Source organism: Tamandua tetradactyla, chromosome 6, assembly GCF_023851605.1.
Source record: "Tamandua tetradactyla isolate mTamTet1 chromosome 6, mTamTet1.pri, whole genome shotgun sequence".
Lineage (NCBI taxonomy): Eukaryota > Metazoa > Chordata > Mammalia > Pilosa > Myrmecophagidae > Tamandua > Tamandua tetradactyla.
Window position 1 is genome coordinate 130,101,806 of NC_135332.1, and position 21,607 is coordinate 130,123,412.

General features: G+C 37.3%; 1 protein-coding gene and 1 long non-coding RNA gene across 2 annotated transcripts in view; one reads left to right on the forward strand and one right to left on the reverse strand.

Annotated features, from left to right (window-relative positions):
• CPNE3 (copine 3) overlaps nucleotides 1–21,607 on the forward strand; it is an 85,971-nt gene that overhangs the window by 17,139 nt on the left and 47,225 nt on the right. The window contains exons 4-6 of the mRNA XM_077167141.1: nucleotides 983–1,057; nucleotides 16,721–16,792; nucleotides 20,793–20,876. Coding sequence (XP_077023256.1) covers nucleotides 983–1,057; nucleotides 16,721–16,792; nucleotides 20,793–20,876 — 231 coding nt within the window. The remainder of the gene's footprint in view (nucleotides 1–982; nucleotides 1,058–16,720; nucleotides 16,793–20,792; nucleotides 20,877–21,607) is intronic.
• On the reverse strand, nucleotides 804–21,581 carry LOC143688813 (uncharacterized). Its single transcript, XR_013178324.1, has 3 exons — nucleotides 21,537–21,581; nucleotides 20,820–20,884; nucleotides 804–1,034 (listed from the first exon to the last, which is right to left on the reverse strand). It is a non-coding gene; the product is annotated as an uncharacterized LOC143688813 (long non-coding RNA).

Genomic DNA, 21,607 nt, shown 5'->3' on the forward strand with positions numbered 1-21,607 from the left:
AATTGAAAAACAAGCAATCACTTTAAAAGACTGTCTTCATGTATTAGTATAGTTGACTTGAAGTTTACAGAATTTGCCTTATTTTCTGTAAGGACAGGGAATATGTGTTCCTGGCAAATTCTGTTAATTCTTTCTGAGTTAGGGGTGTCTCATTGGACATTTTAATAAATAATGCCATTGTTCTAGCTGCTTTGTGTGGTGTTTATATAGTTCAGTCCCATTTTATTATGTTCAAGTCATAAATGTTATCAAAGTAACAGTGAGAAACCTTGAAGTTCTAATTAGCATGACTTGTATATCTTGATTATGATTCTCCCTCTTTTCCTTTACTTGGCTTGCTCTCCTCATTCTTTAGTTCTATCACTTTAAGCCACACTATTCCTGGTAAGCCTTTTCGGACCCTCTAAGACTTGTTTGGAGCACTTTCCCTGTTGCTTATTTGACACTCTCAACTTGCTTCTATCTTAATACTTACTACACTTTATTGTAGTTGCTTAATTATCTGTCTTCCTTGGTCAGAATAGGGGTGTATCTGTTGGTTTACTACTTCTAGCTCAGTTTGACTTAGAAGGAGCAATCATGACCATTTGTGTAAATTGGGGAAGACTTTTGAAGGGAGAAGTCATGTTTTTTCAGTGGGTGAACTGCATTGTCATTCTAATTTGTCTTTTATGAGTTTATTTTTCAGTGTTGAAGTGTTTGGAAAAATTCTGTTAAAAAAACTTTTTTTTAAGTCTCAAGGACAATATGAAACTGATCAGTTTTCTAAACCTTCATAAGTACTATTAAAGAAAAAATTAAGGAAGTATTTATTTTTTGAAAAAAAAATCTGTAGCATAAAGAAGCAATTCCTATAAATTTGAGCCATATATCTGTTTGAAAGCATCTAGTCCTACTGTATTGTTTTTAATCAAAATGATATTTTGTGGGGATTGAATTCTGAAGTTGTCAGTTGAACAATTTGACTGTTCCCACTTGACAGATTGTTTCCAGTAAGAAGTTAACTCGACCACTGGTGCTGAAAAATGGCAGACCTGCAGGGAAAGGGAGCATTACGGTAAGAATAAGATATTTTTCTTTTGTCTTGAAAGATTTAGCAATAATAGGACATGTTGAAACTGTGTATATCAAATAATCATTCTACAACCATACTTTAATATTTGACCCCAAATATTGTATTCCTTCTACTGTCCCCTTATAGTGTTTCAGGTGGGATGTGTTGTGCCAAAGACAACAGAAGAAGAAAATTTTTTTCCCAATTTTTAAATAAAATGTAGAAGTCAGTACACCTTGGTAATGCTTGCCTCCCTGCCATGAAGCTTAAATCCCCAAATTAGAAAGAAACTGCTTAATAATCTGAATGAATCTGTATGGCTCCCTACCTGGCAAACAGTCCCCTCAGCATGACAAAAACTTTCTATAGTGGTTTTTATTATGGACAGATATTATATTATAGCATGCCATTGAATCCTCTGAACTCTCAGCATCTTCACTGTACTTGCATTTTGCTACCCATCTCCCCTGCTCAGATTTTCCATTGCTAATTACTGGCCCGAGGCAAATAAATATATCTTTATCATATTTTAGATTTAAAATTACATAGGGCCAAGCTTTCAAATGTTTTTCCTTCTAGAATTTCTCTCCATATGTCTGAGAATGGAAGGCTGGCTCCCTAATTATTGGAATTATCAAACACATTTCTCTGAGCAGCTGTTTTGTTCTATTTTAGACTTTTAAGGCATAAGAATGTTCAGTCTGTTGAGGGTGTTAACTTTCAGTGGGCAGAGAACATTATTTGTAGTTAGCTCTATTGCTCTTGGGGTTGTGATTGCCTAGAAGTGTGGTTTTTTTGTTTTGTTTTTATTAATTTTTAATTTTTTAAAAAATATATAACAAACAAATGCAAACATTCCTAACTTCTGATCATTCCATTCTACATATATAATCAGTAATTCACAGTATCAAAACATAGTTGCATATTCATCCTCATGCTCATTTCTTGGAACATTTGCATCTATTCAGAAAAAGAAATAAAAAGAAAACAGGAAAAAATTCATACACCATACCCCTTACCCCTCCCTTTCATTGATCACTAGCATTTCAATCTAAATTTATTTTAACATTTGTTACCCCTATTATTTATTTGTATTCCATATGCTTTACTCGTCTATTGATAAGGTAGATAAAAGGAACATCAGACACAAGGTTTTCACATTCACACAGTCACATTGTGAAAGCTTTATCATATACAATCATCTTCAAGAAACGTGGCTACTGGAACACAGCTCTACATTTTCAGGCAGTGCCCTCCAACCTCTCCATTACGTATTGACTAACAAGGTGCTATCTGTTTAATGCATAAGAATCACCTCCAGGATAGTCTCTTGACTCTGTTTGGAATCTCTCAGCCATTGACACTTTATTTTGTGTCATTTCACTCTTCCCCCTTTTGGTCGAGAAGGTTTTCTCAATTCCTTGATGCTGAGTCTCAGCTCATTCTAGGATTTCTGTCCCACGTTGCCAGCAAGGTCCACCCCCTGGGAGTCATATCCCACATAGACAGGGGGAGGGTGGTGAGTTGCTTGCTATCTTGGCTGGAGAGAGAGGCCACATCTGAGCAGCAAAAGAGGTTCTCTTAGGGGTGACTCTTAGGCCTAATTTTAGGCTTCACATATCTTTTGTGGGGTTAAATTTCGTATAACCAAACCCCAAGATTGGGGGCTCAGCTTATACCTTTGGTTGTCTGCACTCTTGTGAGAATATCAAGAATTCAACTTGGGGAAGTTGAATTTTCCCCCATTCTCAACATTCCCTGAGGGGGACTTTGCAAATACTTTTTTATTCACTGTTCAGATCACTCTGGGATTTATTGGGGCATCACTCTGGACAAACCAACAAAATCTCATGCCCTACTCAAGTTTCCATGTACTTATGGTGTTCAATTAAGCTGTTTACATAAGTTATATTAAGAAATGCACTGGTCAAAATATAAATTTTGTGCCAAGTAAACAATTTTTGCTTAAGTCTCACACATAAGTTAAAATTTTAAAATAATGAATTACCATCTATTTTCAACACCCTGCAGTAATGACATTCCTTTGTTCTTCCTCATGCAAAAATATTTTTTAAATTTGTGCATTTAGTCACTATCATTATATACTCTAGGCATTCCTAGATTATACCTTCTCAGTCTTTATCGTCTGTCTGTCTTTCTGATTTCCTTTATGCCCCCAGCCCTCCTCTCTTTATCCTTCTCACATTCAGCTTCATTCAGTGTTTTAACATAATTGTATTACATTAGGTAGTATTTTGCTGTCCATTTCTGAGTGTTTACATTCAGTCCTGTTGCACAATCTGAATCCCTTCAGCTCCAGTTACCCAATAGCTTACTCTATTTCTACCTCCTGATGTTCTCTGTTACCAATGAAATTCTCTAAGTTTATTCAGTAATGTCAGTTCATATCAGTGAGACCATACAGTATTTGTCATTTTGTTTCTGGCTAATCTCACTCAGCATAATGTCCTTAAGGTCCATCCATGTTGTCACATATTTCATAACTTTATTCTGTCTTACAGCTGCGTGATATTCCATCATGTGTATGTACAAGTTTGTTTAGCCACTCTTCTGTTGATGGACATATAGGCTGTTTCCATCTCTTCGCAATTGTAAATAATGCTGCTACAGACATTGGTGTGCAAATGTCCGTTTGTGTCGTTGCCCTCATGTCCTCTGAGTAGATACCTAGCAATGATATTGCTGGGTCATGTGACAATTCTATACTTAGCTTCCTGAGGAACCACCAAACTGCCTTCCACAGCGGTTGTACCATTTGACATTCCCATCAACAGTGGATAAGCATGCCTCTTTCTCCACATCCTCTCCAGCACTTGTCATTTTCTGTTTTATTGATAATGGCCATTCTGGTGGGTGTGAGATGATACCTCATTGTGGTTTTGATTAGCATTTCTCTAAGAGCCAGGGAAGTTGAGCATCTCTTCATGTGCCTTTTAGCCATTTGTATTTCCTTTTCTGAGAAGTGTCTGTTCAAGTCTTTGCCCATTTTGTAATTGGGTTGGCTGTCTTTTTGTTGTTGAGTTGAACAATATCTTTATAAATTCTGGATACTAGACCTTTATCAGATATATTGTTTTTAAATATTGTCTCCCATTGTGTAGGCTATCTTTTTACTTTTTGATAAAGTTCTTTGATACACGAAAGTGTTTAATTTTGAGGAGTTCCCATTTATTGATTTCTTTCTTCAGTACTCTTGCTTTGGGTGTAAGGTCTAGGAAACCGTCTCTTAGTATAAGATTTATAAGATATTTCCCTGCATTTTCTTCTAACAGTTATATGGTCTTAGATCTAATGTTTAGGTCTTTGATCCATTTTGAGTTAATTTTTCTATGGAGTGTAAGATGTGAATCCTCTTTCATTCTTTTGCATATGGATATCCAGTTTTCTAGACACCATTTATTGAAGAGACTGTTCTGTCCCAGGTGAGTTGGCTTGACTGCCTTATCAAAGATCAGTTGTCCATAGATGAGAAGGTCTATATATGAACACTCTATTCTATTCCATTGGTCTGTATATCTGTCTTTATGCCAGTACCATGCTGTTTTGACCACTGTAGCTTCATAATATGCCTTCAAGTCAGGTAGTGTGAGACCTCCACCTTCATTTTTCTTTCTCAGGATACTTTTAGCTTTTCGGGACACCCTACCCTTCCAGATAAATTTGGTTATTGGTTTTTCTATTTCTGAAAAGTAAGTTTTTGGCGCTTTAATTGGTACGGCATTGAATCTATAGATCAATTTAGGTAGAATTGACATCTTAACTTAGTCTTCCAATCCATGAACACGATATGCCCTTCCATCTATTTAGGTCTTCTGTGATTTCTTTTAACAATTTCTTGTAGTTTTCTTTGTATAGGTTTTTTGTTTCTTTAGTTAAATTTATTCCTAAATATTTTATTCTTTTGGTTGCAATTGTAAATGGAATGCTTTTCTTGATTTTCCCCTCAGATTGTTCATTACTTGTGTATAGAAATGCTACACATTTTTGAGTGTTGGTCTTGTAACCTGCCACTTCGCTGTACTCATTTATTAGCTCTAGTAGTTTTGCTGGGGATTTTTTGGGATTTTTGACATACTAGTGTCATTTCCTCTGCAAGCAGTGAGAGTTTTACTTCTTCCTTTCCAATTCTGATGACTTGTATTTCTTTTTGTTGTCTAATTACTCTGCCTAGAACTTCCAACACAGTGTTGAATAACAGTTGTGATAGTGGACATCCTTGTCTTGTTCCTGATCTTAGGATGAAAGTTTTCAGTTTTTCCCCATTGAGGATGGTGTTAGCTGTGGGTTTTTCATATATTCCCTTTATCATGTTGAGGAAGTTCCCTTCTATTCCTATCCTTTGAAGCATTTTCATCAGGAAAGGATGTTGAATTTTGTCAAATGCATTTTCTATGTCAACAAAATGATCGTGTGGTTTTTCTGCTTTGATTTGTTGATATGGTGTATTACATTAATTGATTTTCTTATGTTGAATCATCCTTGCATACCTGGGATGAATCCTACTTGGTCATGATGTATAATTCTTTTAATGTGTTGCTGTATTCGATTTGCTAGATTTTGTTAAGGATTTTTGCATCTACGTTCATTAGAGAGATTGGGCTGTAGTTTTCTTTTTTTGTAATATCCTTGTCTGGCTTTGGTATGAAGGTGATGTTGACTTCATCAAATGAGTTAGGTAGCTTTCCCTATTCTTCAGTTTTTTTGAAGAGTTAGAGCAGGATTGGTACTAATTCTTTTTTTTTTTTTAATTTTTTATTAAATTAAAAAAAAATTACAAGAAACAAACATTCCCAACACATACACTCAGCAATTCACAATATCATCACATACTTGCATTTTCATCATCATGGTCATTTCCCAGAACATTAGCATCAATTCAGAAACAGAAATAAAAAGACAACAGAAAAATATAACAAAGAGAAAAAACAAAATTTTACAGCCATACCCATTACTGATCCCTTTCATTGATCACTAGCATTTCAAACTAAATCTATTTTAACATTTGTTCTCCCTATTATTTATTTTTATTCCATATGTTCCTCTCATCTGTTGACAAGGTAGATAAAGGAGCATCAGACACAAGGTTTTCACAATCACACAGTCACATTGTGAAAGCTACGTCATTATACAGTCATCATCAAGAAACATGGCTACTGGAACACAGCTCTACATTTTCAGGCAGTTCCCTCCACCTTCTCCATTACATCTTGGATAACAAGGTGATATCTACTTAATGTGTAAGAATAACCTCCAGGATAACCTCTCGACTCTGGAGTCTCTCAGCCATTGACACTTTGTCTCATTTCACTCTTCCCCCTTTTGGTCGAGAAGGTTTTCTCAATCCCTTGATGCTGAGTCTCAACTCATTCTGGTATTTCTGTCCCACGCTGCTAGGAAGATCCACTCCCCTGGTAGTCATGCCCCGTGTAGACAGGGGGATGGTGGTGAGTCTGCTTGCTGTGTTGGCTGGAGAGAGAGGCCACATCTGAGCAACAAAAGAGGTTCTCTTGGGGGTGACTGTTAGGCCTAATTTTAAGTAGGCTTAACCTATCCCCTGTGGGGTTAAGTTTCATATGAACAAACCCAAAGACTGGGGGCTCAGCCTATAGCTTTGGTTGTCCACACTGCTTGTGAGAATATCAAGAATTCAACTTGGGGAAGTTGAATTTCTCCCCACTCTCATCATTCCCCGAAGGGGGCTTTGGAAATACTTTTCTAGTCACTGATCAAATCACTCTGGGATTCATCAGGGCATCTCCTGGACAAACCAACAAAATCTCATGTCCTATACAAAATTCCATGTACTTAAGGTGTTCAGTCAACTATCTACATAAGTTATATTAGGAGATGCACTCGTCAAAGTATAGATTTCTACCAAATAAACATTTTTTGCTTTAGTCTCATACATTAGTTGAAATTTTAAAATATTAAGTACCATCTATTTTCAGCACACTGCAGTAATGACATTTGTTTGTTCTTCCTCATGCAAAAAATTTTTAAAATTTGTACATTTAGTCACTATCATTATACACTCTAGGCATTCCTAGATTACACCATCTCAATCTTTATTATCTATCTTTCTTTGTGATTTCATTTATGGCACCGCCCTCCTCCCTCTATCATTCTCATATGCAACTTCATTCTGTGTTTTAACATAATTGTATTACACTTAGGTAATATTGTGCTGTCCATTTCTGAGTTTTTATATTCAGTCCTGTAGCACAATCTGTATCTCTTCAGCTCCAATTACCTAATATCTTACCCTATTTCTATCTCCTGATGGTCTCTGTTACCAAGGAAATATTCCAAGTTTATCCACTAATGTCAGTTCATATCAGTGAGACCATACAGTATTTGTCCTTTAGTTTCTGGCTAATCACACTCAGCATAATATCCTTAAGGTCCATTCATGTTGTTACATACTTCATAACTTTATTCTGTGTTACAACTGCATAATGTTCCATTGTATGTATATACCACAGTTTGTTTAGCCACCCGTCCATTGATGGACATTTTGGCTGTTTCCATCTCTTGGAAATTGTAAATAATGCTGCTATAAACATTGGTGTGCAAATGTCCATTTGTATCCTTGTCCTCATGTCCTTTGAGTACAGACAGCATATAGATGGGTCCCGTTCCCTAATCCATTCTGCCAGTCCATGTCCCCCGATTGGGAAGCTTAATCCATTAACATTTAGTGTTATTACTGCCCGGGCAGTACCCTCCTCTACCATTTTGCCTTTTGGCTTTCATATGTCCTTTTAATTTTCCTTCTTTTTACTTTTACTCATGGTCTTCCTTTCTATACTCTTCTCCACACCTCTCTCTTCTGTCTTCGTATCTGTCTCTAGTGCTCCCTTTGGTATTTCTTGCAGAGCTGCTCTCTTAGTCACAACTTCTCTCAGTGATTTTTTTGTCTGAAAATGTTTTAATTTCTCCCTCATTTTTGAAGGACATTTTTGTTGGATATAGAATTCTTGGTTGGCAGTTTTGCTCTTTTAATGATTTAAATATATCATCCCACTGTCTTCTCACCTCCATGGTTTCTGCTGAGAAATATACGCATGGTCTTATTGGGCTTCCCTTGTATGTGATGGATTGCTTTTCTCTTGCTGCTTTCAAGATTCTCTCTTTCTCCTTGACCTCTGACATTCTGATTAGTAAATGTCTTGGAGTACTTCTGTTTGGATCTATTCTCTTTGGGGTACGCTGTACTTCTTGGATCTGTAATTTTAAGTCTTTCATAAGAGTTGGGAAATTTTCAGTGATAATTTCCTCCATTAGTTTTTCTCCTCCTTTTCCCTTCTCTTCTCCTTCTGGGCCACCCACAACACGTACATCTTACCCTATTTCTATCTCCTGATGGTCTCTGTTACCAAGGAAATATTCCAAGTTTATCCACTAATGTCAGTTCATATCAGTGAGACCATACAGTATTTGTCCTTTAGTTTCTGGCTAATCACACTCAGCATAATATCCTTAAGGTCCATTCATGTTGTTACATACTTCATAACTTTATTCTGTGTTACAACTGCATAATGTTCCATTGTATGTATATACCACAGTTTGTTTAGCCACCCGTCCATTGATGGACATTTTGCGCTTCATATTGTCTTTCAATTCCCTGAGTCCCTGCTCATATTTTTCCATTTTTTTCCCTATAGTTTCTGTTTCTTGTCGGATTTCAGATGTTCCTTCCTCCAGTTCAGAAATCCTATGTTCTGTCTCTTGAAATCTACCATTGTAGGTTTCCATTGTTTTTTTCATCTCTTCTACTGTGTCTTTCATTCCCATAAATTCTGTGATTTGTTTGTTCAGACTTTCAGTTTCTTCTTTTTGTTCTTTCCTTGTCTTCTTTATATCCTCCCTCAATTCAATGATTTGGTTTTTGATGAGGTTTTCCATGTCTGTTTGTACATTCTGAATTAATTGTTTCAGCTCCTGTATGTCATTTGAATTGTTGGTTTGTTCCTTTGACTGGGCGATATCTTCAGTTTTCCTAGTGTGATTTGTTATTTTTTGCTGGCTTCTAGGCATTTAATTACCTTAATTAGTTTATTCTGGAGATTGCTTTCACTCCTTTTATCTAGGGTTTTCTTGCTGGATGTATTTGTTGTCTATCTGTTCTTTGACATTCCGTTCAGCTTTATCTGGACCTTTAGCTTAAGTTTTGTTTAACAGAGGAGAATTTTTCAGTTCTTGTTTTCTTGTTTCTTGCCCTGCTTGTGTGGTGCCTTTCCCCCACACACACTTAGGAGGGTCTACTTAGATATTATAGACCCCAGCCAGATTTTCCCAGACCAAACTGGCCTCCTATCAGGAGGAAAGAGTCACCTGCATCGGTTTTCCCTGAGGATGAGACCCAGCAGGTTGAAAGACTTTCCTGTGAAGTCTCTGGACTCTGTTTTTCTTATCCTGCCCTGTGTGTGGCGCTGGTCTGACTGCAGATCCCACCAGCATAAGATGATGAGCTACCTTTAACTTTGGCAGACTCTCCCTTTTGGGTGCGTGGTGGAGACAGAGGAGAGGTTGTAGGCTGGTTTAATGGCTTCAAATTACCAAGCGCTGGTGTCTGAGTTCCTTGATAGAGGGATTCCACCTGAGTTGGGCTTCACCTCTCCCCTGGGGAAGGCATAGGCTCCAGACAAGCCCCCAGAAGAGCTCACCTCTGCCTGTGCCAGGGGCGGTTGCAGCCTGAAAAGTTCTGCCACTGTATCCAGAGGCAGTCAAGCCTTTGTAGCTACACAGCCACAAAAACCTCTGTTTCCTTCTTTTTTTTTCCCTCTTTTTCTGTCTGTCCTGCCCCCTGGGCCCCGGAGCAAAAATGAGCAACCTCCTCTTTGATCAGGTTCACCTAAGCTGGGGGCCTATTTTTAGTAGTCAGATTTGTTAATTAGTTCCACAATTGGCGTTTTATTGTGCCCAGTCCCTGCTGCTGGTAAAGTCCTTTCCTTTCCCCACTGGGAAGCAGCCTGTGGGGGAGGGGCGCTGGCCCCTGCAGCTTTGGGAACTCACGGTTTTGGGGGGTCCTCGCAGCCGGTGCAGCTGGTCCAGACTGGGATACGCTGTGTGTCCGGTCAGTGTTATGCTCCGGGAGCTGTTCTGTACTATTTCTGGTTATTTAGTAGTTGTTCTGGAGGACAAACTAAAATGCGCATGTTGTTAAGCCACCATCTTGATCCAGAAGCCTGGTACTAATTCTTTTTTGAATGTTTGGTCGAATTCACATGTGAAGCCATCTGGTCCTGGACTTTTCTTTTTGGGGAGCTTCTTAATGACTGTTCAAGTTCTTTACCTGTGATTGGTTTGTTGAGGTCATCTATTTCTTCTCAAGTCAATGTTGGTTGTTCATGCCTTTCTAGAAAGTTATCCATTTCATCTACATTGTCGTATTTATTAGCATAAAGTTGTTCATAGTATCCTCTCATTACTTCCTTTATTTTTCTGGGTTCAGTGGTTATGTCTCCTCTTCCGTTTCTGATCTTATTTATTTGCATCCTCTCTCTTCTTCTTTTTGTTAAACTCACTAAGGGTCCATCAATCTTACTGATCTTCTCATAGAACCAACTTCTGGTTTTGTTGATTTCCTGTTGTTTTCATGTTCTCAATTTCATTTATTTCTGCTCTAATCTTCATTGTTTCTTCCCTCTTGCTTGCTTTGGGGTTAGTTAGCTGTTCTTTCTCTACTTCTTACAAGTGGACATTTAATCCTGAATTTTTGCACTGTCTTCTCTTTTGATATAGGCTTAGGGCAATAAATTTCCCTCTTAGCACTGCCTTGCTGCATCCCATAAATTTTGATATGTTGTGTTTTCATTTTCATTTGCCTCGAGATATTTACTCATTTCTCTTGTAATTTCTTACTTGATGCTCTGGTTGTTGAAGAGTGTGTTGTTGAGCCTCCACATATTTGTGAATTTTCTGGCACTCTGCCTATTATTGATTTCCTACTTCATTCCTTTATGATCTGAGAATGTGTTTTGTATGATTTCAATATTTTAAAATTTATTGAGACTTGCTTTGTGACCCTGTATATTGTGTATCCTTGAGAATGATCCATGAGCACTTGAGAAAAAGATGTATCCAGCTGTTGTGGGGTAATGTTCTATAAATGTCTGTTAAGTCTAGCTCATTTATTGTATTATTCAGATTATCTGTTTTTTTATTGATCCTCTGAATGTTCTGTCCATTGATGAGAGTGTGGAATTGAGGTCTCCAACTATTATAGTAGATGTGTCTATTTCTCTTTCAGTGTTTTTAGTGTTTGCCTCATGTATTTTGGAGCATTCTGGCTTGGTGCATAAATATTTATGATTGTCATGTCTTCTTGTTGAATTGTTCCTTTTATTAATACATAGTGTCCTCTTTGTCTCTTTTAACTGTTTTACTTTTGAAGTCTAATTTGTTGGATATTAGTATAGCTACTCCTACTCTTTTCTGACTGTTATTTGCATGAGATATCTTTTCCCAACCTTTCACTTTCAACCTATGTTTATCCTTGGGTCGAAGATGTGTTTCCTGTAGACAGCATATAGGTGGGTCCTGTTTTTTAATCCTTTCTGACAGCCTAGGTCTTTTGATTGGGAAGTTTAATCCATTAACATTTAGTGTTAATACTGTTTGGGTAATACCTTCTTATACAAGTTTGTCTTTAGGATTTTATATGTCATATCTAATTTTTCTTTTTACCTTTACTGAGAGTCTTCCTTTCTACACTGTTTTCCACACCTCTCTTTCCTGTGTTTTTGTATCTCCCTCTAGTTCTCCCTTTAGTATTTGTTGTAGAGCCAGTTTCTTGGTCACAAATTCTCTGAGTGATTTTTTTGCCTGAAAATGTTTTAATTTCTCCCTCATTTTTGAAGGACAGTTTTGTTGGATATAGAATTCTTGGTTGGCAGTTTTTCTCTTTTAGTAATTTAAATGTATCATCCTACTGTCTTCTCGCCTCCGTGGTTTCTGTTGAGAAATCTACACATAGTCTTATTGGGCTTCCCTTGTATGTGTTACAATGCTTTTTCTCTTGCTGCTCTCAAGAGTCTCTCTTTCTCTTTGACCTCTGACATTCTGATTAGTAAGTGTCTTGGAGTAATTCTATTTGAATCTGTTCTGTTTGGGGTATGCTGCATTTCTTGGATCTGTAATTTTAAGTCTTTCGTAAGAGTTGGGAAATTTTCAGTGATAATTTTCTCCATTAGTTTTTCTCCTCTTTTTCCCTTCTCAATCCTTCTGGGACACCCACAACACGTATATTCCTGCGCTTCATGTTGTCATTCAATTCCCTGAGTCCCTGCTCATATTTTTCCATTTTTGTCCCTATATTTTCCTTTGCTTGTCGAATTTCAGATATTCCTACCTCCAGTTCACTAATCTTATCTTCTGCTTCTTGAAATCTGACATCATAGGTTTCCATTTTTTTTTTTTTTATATCTTCTACTGTGTCTTTCATTCCCATAAGTTCTGTGGTTTGTTTTTTCAGACTTTGATTTCTTCTTTTTGTTCACTCCTTGCCTTCTTTGTATTCTCCTTCAAGTCATTGATTTGATTTTTGATGAGGTTTTGCATGTCTGTTCGTACATTCTGAATTAATTGTTTCAATTCCTATATCTCACTTGAATTGTTGGTTTGTTCCTTTGGCGGGGCATATCTTCACTTTTCCTAGTGTGATTCATTATTTTTAGCTGGTGTCTAGGCATTTAATTACCTTTAGTTTATTCTGAGATTGTTTTTACTTCTTTTTCCTAGAATTTTCTTGCTGGATGAATTTGTTGTCTGTCTGTTCTTTGACATTCAGTTCATCTTTTTCTGGACCACTAGCTTAGGTTTTGTTTAACAGAGGAGAATTTTTCAGTTCTTGTTTTCTTGTTTCCTGCCCTGCCTGTGTGGTGCCTCCCCCCACACACACACCCTTAGGAGGGTCTACTTGGGTATTATAGACCCCTGCCGGATTTTCCCAGACCAAACTGGCCTCCTGTTTGAAAGACTTTCCTGTGATGTCTCTGGACTCTGTTTTTCTTATCCTGCCCAGTAATGTGGCGCTTTTCTGCCTGCAGGTCCCACCAGCATAAGATGACGTGGTACCTTTTAACTTTGGCCGACTCTCCCTGCTGGGGGTGTGGTAGAGACAGAGGAGAGGTTGTAGGCTGGCTTTAATGGCTTCAAGTTACCAAGCCCTGGGGTCTGAATTCCTTAAGGGAGGGATTCCACCTGAGTTGAGTCCCGCCCCACTCCTGGGGCAGGCATAGGCTCCAGACAGGCTTGTTTCTGCCTATACCCGGGGCAGTTGCAGCCTGAGAAGTCCTGCCGCTGTACCCAAAGACAGTCAAGCCTTTGTAGAAACATAGCCACAAAAATCTCTGTTTTTCCTTTTTTCTTTTTCCATCAGCCCTGCCCCCTTGGCGCTGGGGCAAATATCAGGAACCTCCTCTCTGACCAGGTTTACCTGAGCTGGGGGCCTACTTTTAGTAGTCAGAATTTGTGAATTAATTCCACGTGAAGCTTGGTTGTGCTCAGCCCCTGCTGTTGGTTAAGTCCCTTTCCTTTCCCCTCTGGGAAGCAAGCTGCGGTGGCTTAGGGAACTCATGGTTCTGGCGGGGCTTCCAGGTGGTCCAGCAGGTCTAGACTGGGGTACGCTGTGTGTCTGGTCATTGATGTGGCTCCAGGAGCTGTTCTGTACTGTTCCTGGTTTTTTAGTTGCTGTTCTGGAGGACGAACTAGATCCCACACTTCGCTAAACTGCCATCTTGGCACCTTACAGAAGTGTGTTTTTAAGTAGGTTAGTATTTCAGCTACGTTGGATGAAAAACACAGATCTGATATTGCAGTTTTTGAGTCCTCAAGATATGATTTATTCACACTTCTCAAGGTTTGGAGAGCTTTGGCTAGTACAAAGATAGTAATCCTCTGCAGAGGATCTTCAGTCTGCCAGTGCTTTGATACATTTTTTAATCAATCAGTTTTTATTAATTGATTACCAAATTTTATCTACTCTGGTACGACTCTTATACTGATTCATCTTAGGAGACCAGACATAGATCCTTGTTTAACAAGGTTTAAAGTTTCCAATCCTAACCATAAAACACATTTTTCCTTTCTCATAGGAAATGAAAGGAATTAGTAAATCATGACTGTTAGGAATTATACTGAAATGAGTTTCACTACAACCTGGGCTTACCTTTTTCAGAAAGGTGTGCTTCATATTACTTCATACTTGTAAAGTTTTTGTGAGAAATATTTGTTCAGTCCTTTGATTTCCCCTTGGGAATGGGGAAAATCCACTTGGAATAACAACACTTAAAAAAGAATTTTTGCTTGGAAACAATGTTGCACATCTTGGTTAATAATCTTTGCTTGACCTTTGAGCTGCAGCCATGAATGCCAATGTTGCTACACTTTCTGAACTTGACAATATGCTTTCTCCCAAGCTATTCTTACAGATGACAGTACCATTTCTGCTGTGGGTAAATGGGAGGTTAACCTTGGATTAATATCTGCACTAGCTAATACTTTGGGGGCTCCCATGGCCACAGGAATCAGCTTTATTGCTTCTATAGGTTGAAAGCATGTAAGGTGCTAACACAGCAAGGCAGGCCATATGGTTGAAGGAGATTGCTGGGAGGTGAACTGAGTATTAAGAATTAACTTATCTGAGACTGATTGCCTTCAAGCTGGCCTCCCAGATAATGAGTTGAATGCTTTCAAAGTTCAGTGGAAACTAGATGTAACCCAAGCTTGGAATCCTGCACCCCCAAACTTGCTCACACATTATGCCAGGGCAGGTTTGATGCTGACAAATTGAATTTTGTTACTAGCTTGCCAAGTTAGATGGTTGCAACTTCAAGGCTTGTGTCTCTGCCCTGGATCACACCAGAGAAGAGACTTCTACTCTCTAATCGTACAATTTAGATGTCCACAGTTAAAGAATGAGGTTCTATCTCTCAAAATCTGATAGGCCTGCTAGATTTCTGTGTACTGTTTTAGAATGCCAAGGGCAATGCAAGACCTACATCCCTGTAGCTGGTCAGTCACTGGGAGTTTTCCTTATTGAACACTGCCCCATCAGGCCTGGTGTGAGTGCTGCTTGGCTTGTATCTCTGAGTTTGAGTTTGGGCCTTTAATTTTTTCTCCTGGGAAACCTCTGTAACATCTTATATTTTCTTAAATCATGTTGGATCATTCAACATTCTCCTGTTTGCTCGGCAGGATACTGTTTCAGTTTGCTAGGCTGTTAAAGCAGGTATCATGAAATGTGTTGGCTTAAACCACTGGAATTCATTAGCTTACAGTTTGAGTCCGAGAAAATGTCCAAATCAAGGCATCATCATGGTGACGCTTTCTTTCCCAAGACTGGTCACTGCCAATCCTTGGCTCCTCTGCCACGTTGCAAGACACATGGCTGTGTTTGTTGGTCTCTCCCTTCTCTTTCAGGTTTCATTGATTTCAGCTTTTTGCTCCCATGGTTTTCAGTTTGCTCTCTCTGTATTCATTCCATTTATAAAGGACTTTAGCAGTAGGATTAAGTCCCATCCTGAATGAGGTGGGTCGTACATTAATTGAAATAGCTTTATCAAAAGATTCTACTTACAATGGATTCATATTCATAAGAATGGGTTGGATTTAAGAATAATTTTTTCAGGGGTACATATAGCTTCAAACCCCACAGATACTAACTTAATGTGGTATTTTTCTTATCTTAATGTAGAAATACTGGGTGTCAGGAAAAACATGGGTGGATTTAAGTTCTATTTTTGCAGCCAAATGCTGGATGCCCCTATATCATGTTGGGATGTTTACTGATGGGAAGGTGTTTAACACAGAATAGCAGTAGCCATAGGAAATTCAAGAGAAACTCTAGAAGTTTCACCTTAAAAAAAAAGGAATTTGCATAATGCAAATATGGTGTATTTTGGGAAAGTATTTCCCGTAAAGAAATGATAGCATGCAACAACACGGATGAACCTTAAAGACATCATGTTGCATGAAATGGGCCAGATACAAAATGACAAATAATGTATGATCTCACTTATATGAAATATACGGAATATGCATATTCATAAAGTACAAAAACTAGAATGTAGGTTACTAGGGGCTGAGGGGAACAGGAGAATGGGGAGTTAATTTCATTGGTATGGAGTTTCTGTTTGGGATGTTGGAAAAGTTAAGGCACTGGATGACAGGAACAGTGGTATAATTTTGTGTATATAATTAACTCCACAATATTGCATATTTGAAATGGGATAAAAAGGGAGATTTTAGGTTGTATACAAATTTTAGTTGCAACCCCATAGAAATGTATAACACAAAGAGTGAACTCTTATGTAAGCAGCAACTAGTTAATAACATGCTTATAATAATATTGTTTCATGAATTGTAACAAGGGAATCACACTAATGCAAAATATTAATAGAGAAATCTGTGTATGTGAAGGGGGTGTATGTGGAATTCTGTTCTTTCTGCACCATGTTTTTGTAAACATGCAATTGGCTGTAATAGAAAAATCTTTCTTAATGGTACCATTTTCTTATTAAACATTGTAGAATTCATTTATATTAGGGCAAAGTATATACTGTTAATAAATCATGAAGTACCTTATAAGCGTATCAGAATCCCTAAAATATATTTTCTTTTATTTACCTTATCGACATAAAGATTTCAGCTGAAGAAATAAAGGATAACAGAGTGGTCTTATTTGAAATGGAAGCAAGAAAACTGGATAATAAGGTGGGTAAGTTTACAGATTTCAACAAAGGTGGCATGTTTTGCTTTGCATTGACTTATTTTTGAGAAAATAATGTCAGTTAATATTATGAGCCTCATAGTCTGAGAATCAATTAGTGCATTAGTTACTTTCATTACTGTTTTTCTGTGCATATATGTGTATATGTGTTTAAGCAGAACCCTCTCTTCTCAAAATGTAATCAAAGGATTTGTCTAGCTTAAAAAGAAATTGGATACAAGCAGAAGTGTTTTTGTAAAAGGTACGTGAGAGTCTAGTTGGATTATCTTAACGAAAAAACCCCACAAAGTCCATGCTTTATTAATTATAAGTAGTTATCTTCTTTGCATTAAATGTCATCTTTTGTGAAGGATGAATTCCTGTGTGTGTGTGTGTGTGTGTACTATTGTGTATTTAGTATTTAATATAGGTTCAAATAATTCCTTAGTGGTTTTGTACTTTATTCTACAGTGCAATCAGTCTTCTCTATCATTTGTATTTACTTATAATAACAGGTTGAAAACATCTTAGACTAGTAATCAGGGCCTTTTTTTCTCCTAATTATGGAAAATTTTAAATGTATACAAAAATAGAATTTTGTGTATCTCCATGTCTCTATCAGCTATCTTCAATAATTATAATTATGGCCAATTTTGTTTCATTTCTACCCCTATCCACTTTCTCTTCTCCCAAACTCTGTATCATTTCTCCCAAACAGTGTATCATTTCATGTATAAATATTTCATTGAATCTCTAAAGAGTCTTTAAAAGATAACTGTTTAATATGTCTCAAGTCTCTCTTTTTTGGAGGTGGAGTGGGGGTAGTGTATGGTCTGGGAATCGAACCCAGGTCTCCTGCATGGAAGGCAAGCATTCTACCACTGAACCACCGATGTACTCCAACTCAAGTCTCTTTTATCTCTAAATTGCCTTTCCTTTTCCTTCCTTCTTTCTTCCTTTTCTTCATCACTCCCTTCCTTGGAATTTATTTGATTAAGAAACAGTTCTTTGTCCTGTAGAATTTCCCACATTCTGCCTAACACTGATTAAATCTTCCTTATGTTCCTCTTTCACCTTCATTTCTTGATTCTGTAAGCTCTTAATGGAATCTAGAGGTATGATTTGATGATATTTTGAATTATTGGTAAGACATTTTCATATGTGGTGGCATAAATTCTATCAGGAATTTCACATTGTCTCGTTGTGTCCCTTTTTGTGATGTTAGTGGCATTGGTACTCACTAGATACTTTATTTTATTAAGGGTCTGTAAAATAGTGATATTCTCACTCTATCATTTCTTTTTTTATTAGCTAGAATACCTCTATAAAGAAAAACTTCCCCATATCAAGTATTTATTTATTCTGAGATACAGTCTGTACAGGAAAAACAGGTTAAAAGGCTTGATTCTTTTTTCATATTTACTAGTTTTCAGAATAATAAATAGGTGGCTCTCTAGCATCCACTAAATGTGACCAATGAAGAGTTGTATATATTTTTTAGTATTGTTATGAACTCATGGATTTAAACGTATTTAATATGTTTAATAACTACAATGTATTAATTTTTACTGATGCTCAAAATGTTTAACCTGTGGCCTGTGCAGACCTCTTCAAGTTTGTTCCTGATACCATTTGGCATGATGCTATGAGCCTTTGATAACTTCCTTGTTCTATGGCACAACAAGATGTTCTAGCCTTATTTTATATAATTTCTGCCCCAGACTGGCAGATTAAAAGGAGCCTTGCATCAGTTTACTAGGGATAGATAGATAGAGGCCACAATCTGGTTCTGGGGTATTCATCATTGGTTGATTATTATCACTCATTGTTTCTAGGGCAGTTCAGTAGATTGATAGGAAATTCTAAAATTGATTTAAGAAAAACTAAATCATAAATTTACACATCTATTTTCAATTCAGATTTAGGATTATAGGGTTTTACTTCTTTAATTTTATAGGCACATCTCTTTATCCTTACACCAAAAGTCTTGGTTCTTAAAGATATTAACATTATTACTTATCTGTTTTATCATGTACAATATATAATAATTTCAGAATAAAAGTGTAAATACTATTAAGCAATGTTTTTACTAAAAACAGTTTGATCTGTATTTGTGGTTCTTTTTGTCCTTAAGGTATATTGCACTCAGGCTATACAGTCAAATTCTTATGTTTTAAGAAAATAATTTTTCTCTTTGTGGTTATTCTGTCACCTTGATATATAGTTACATTTTGCTTTTGATACATAGTATTTAAAAAAATGATTTTGATGTACTTTTGTTTTATAATCATGTAAAGCCAAATCTATAAAACAAGATATATTCAAGAAGTGTAGCTTCTCTCCCTGCATACTCTACCCTATTTTCTTCTTCTGCCTTGTGCACAATGTTCTTTTTTTTCACATGGGCAGGCACTGGGAATCGAACCCGGGTCCTCGGGCATGGCAGGCAAGCATTCTTGCCTGCTGAGCCACCGTGGCCCGCCCACTTTTTTTTCTTTTTGTGAAAAATATATATACAAAAAAGCAATAAATTTCACAGCACACTGTAACTGTTAGTTGTAGAACAGATTTCAGAGTTTGATATGGGTTACAATTCCACGATTTTAGGTTTTTACCACTAGCTGCTCCAAGACACTTGAGACTAAAAGAAATATTAATATAATGATTCAGCAATCATACTTATTTGTTTAATCCTCCCTTCTCTGTATAACTCTACCATCTTCTTTGATATTTCTCTCACGCATTAGTGGTGTTTGGGCTATGGCCATTCTAACTTTTTCATGTTGGAAGGGACTGCCAATAACATGAGGTAAGGGGATGGAACTAGTTGATGCTCTGGAGAGGCTGGCCCCTCTGCATTTTAGGACTTACCTGGCCTAGGAACCCATCTGAAAGTTCTAGGTTTCTGGAAAGTAACCCCTAGTGCATGAAACCCTTGTAGAATCTCATATAAAGCCCTGGGTGTTCTTTAGGGTTGGCAGGAATGGTTTTGGTTGTGGTTTGGCAAGTTATGATAGGTAGCAATGTCTAGCTGAAGCTTGTGAAAGAGTACCCTCCGGACTAGCCTCTAGACTCTATTTGAACTCTTTCAGCCACTGATATCTTATTACACTTACTTTTACCCTTTTTATCAGGAAGGCATTGCTGATCCCATAGTGGCAGGGCTAGGCTCATCCCTGGGAGTCATATCCCACATTGCCAGGGAGATTTTTACCCCTGGATGTCATGTCCCACGTAGGGGGGAGGGCAAAGGTTTCACTTGCAGAGTTGGGCTTAGAGAGAGAGAGGCCACATCTGAGCAACAAAAGAGGTCCTCTGGAAGTAACTCTTAGGCATAGGTAGGCTAAGCTCCTCCACTACATACATAAGCCTCATAAGAGCAAGTTTCAAGATCAAGGGCTTGGCCTGTTAATTTGGGAGTCCCTAATGTTTTAGACAGTGTCAGGGGTTTCCCCAGCGGTAAAGTAGTTCCAGATCATTAATAGTTCCATATTTTTTCTCCCATCCCTCAAGGGACTTTGCTGATACTTTTTGATTATCTACTTAAAATACTCTGGGATGTATCCAGGTGTTATATTGAGAAATACAGGATTACAGGCCCTCTTTCCCATTCTGGGTTCCCTGTGTTTAGGTTATTTAAGTGATTTATCCAGACAGGTTGAGTTAGATTATGTGCTACAGAAAATTTAGGTTCTTGACAAGAGAAATCTTTCTTCCTTTGGTCTCATAGTGGATCATTATACTTTGAAGCCATCATTTTCTTTTCTTTTTTTAGAAGTATGGATGTGCAACACAGGATTATGAGCATTTGTTGTAAATGCCTTAGTAGTTCTCAGTAGTAGTCTTCAGCAAGTCTATAGGTTTGTAAGGAAGATGTTGGGATTTGTACTTAATACCAATATATATCTGTACTATAGAGGCATATTTCAGGTATTGTTAACATTTGTTAAGTTTGATTACACATGGTTCCAGAGGAGAATAATTACTTTTTGTTTTTAAATGTAGGATCTATTTGGAAAGTCAGATCCATACCTGGAATTCCACAAGCAGTCATCTGATGGAAACTGGCTAATGGTTCATCGAACAGAGGTGAATATCTGAATTTGAAAAAGAGGGTAGCGTTTTCCTTTGGAATTATAGTAATCTGTATTTTTTTAAAATTTCATATTTATAAAAAAAAGTTTGCCCTGATAAACAGCCAAAGAAATATGCTTACTTTTTTTTAAATGAGAAAGTGTTAACATTTCCTAATTATTAGAAAAAATTTTTAGTTTGAAAAATTTCAAACCCTGCAAAGAATGCTAAAATGTGCATGCCTACGTATCCCTCTCTTTGTCTCACCTAGTTGATCATACATATATACGTGTGTTCTCTCTTTTTCTCTGTCTCTTCCTCTTTCTGTCTCTCACCATACATGCATGCACACACATGCACACATATACTTCCCTTTTGCAAAACTATCCCAATGTAGGCTGCAGACATCAAGACTCTTTAAGTTCTGTAACACTTAAGAAAATTGGGGATCTCTCAAGAACAAAGACTTTCTCCTACACAACAGCACCTGAGAATATTTACACTGATTTATTAACATTATCCAATATGCCATTAATCTTCAGATTTCCCCACTTGTCCCCACGTTTTATATATATTTTGTTGGTTTTGCTTTGTCCAAGACCCAACCAAGGTTCAGGTGTTACATTTGGCGATTATGTTCCTGATACAGGGCTGTTCTCCCCACCTCCCTTATACCTTCATTCCGTTGTTCTCTTGAATAATCAAAGACAAAAATGTCCAACATTCCAAATTCTTTGTTTCCTCAC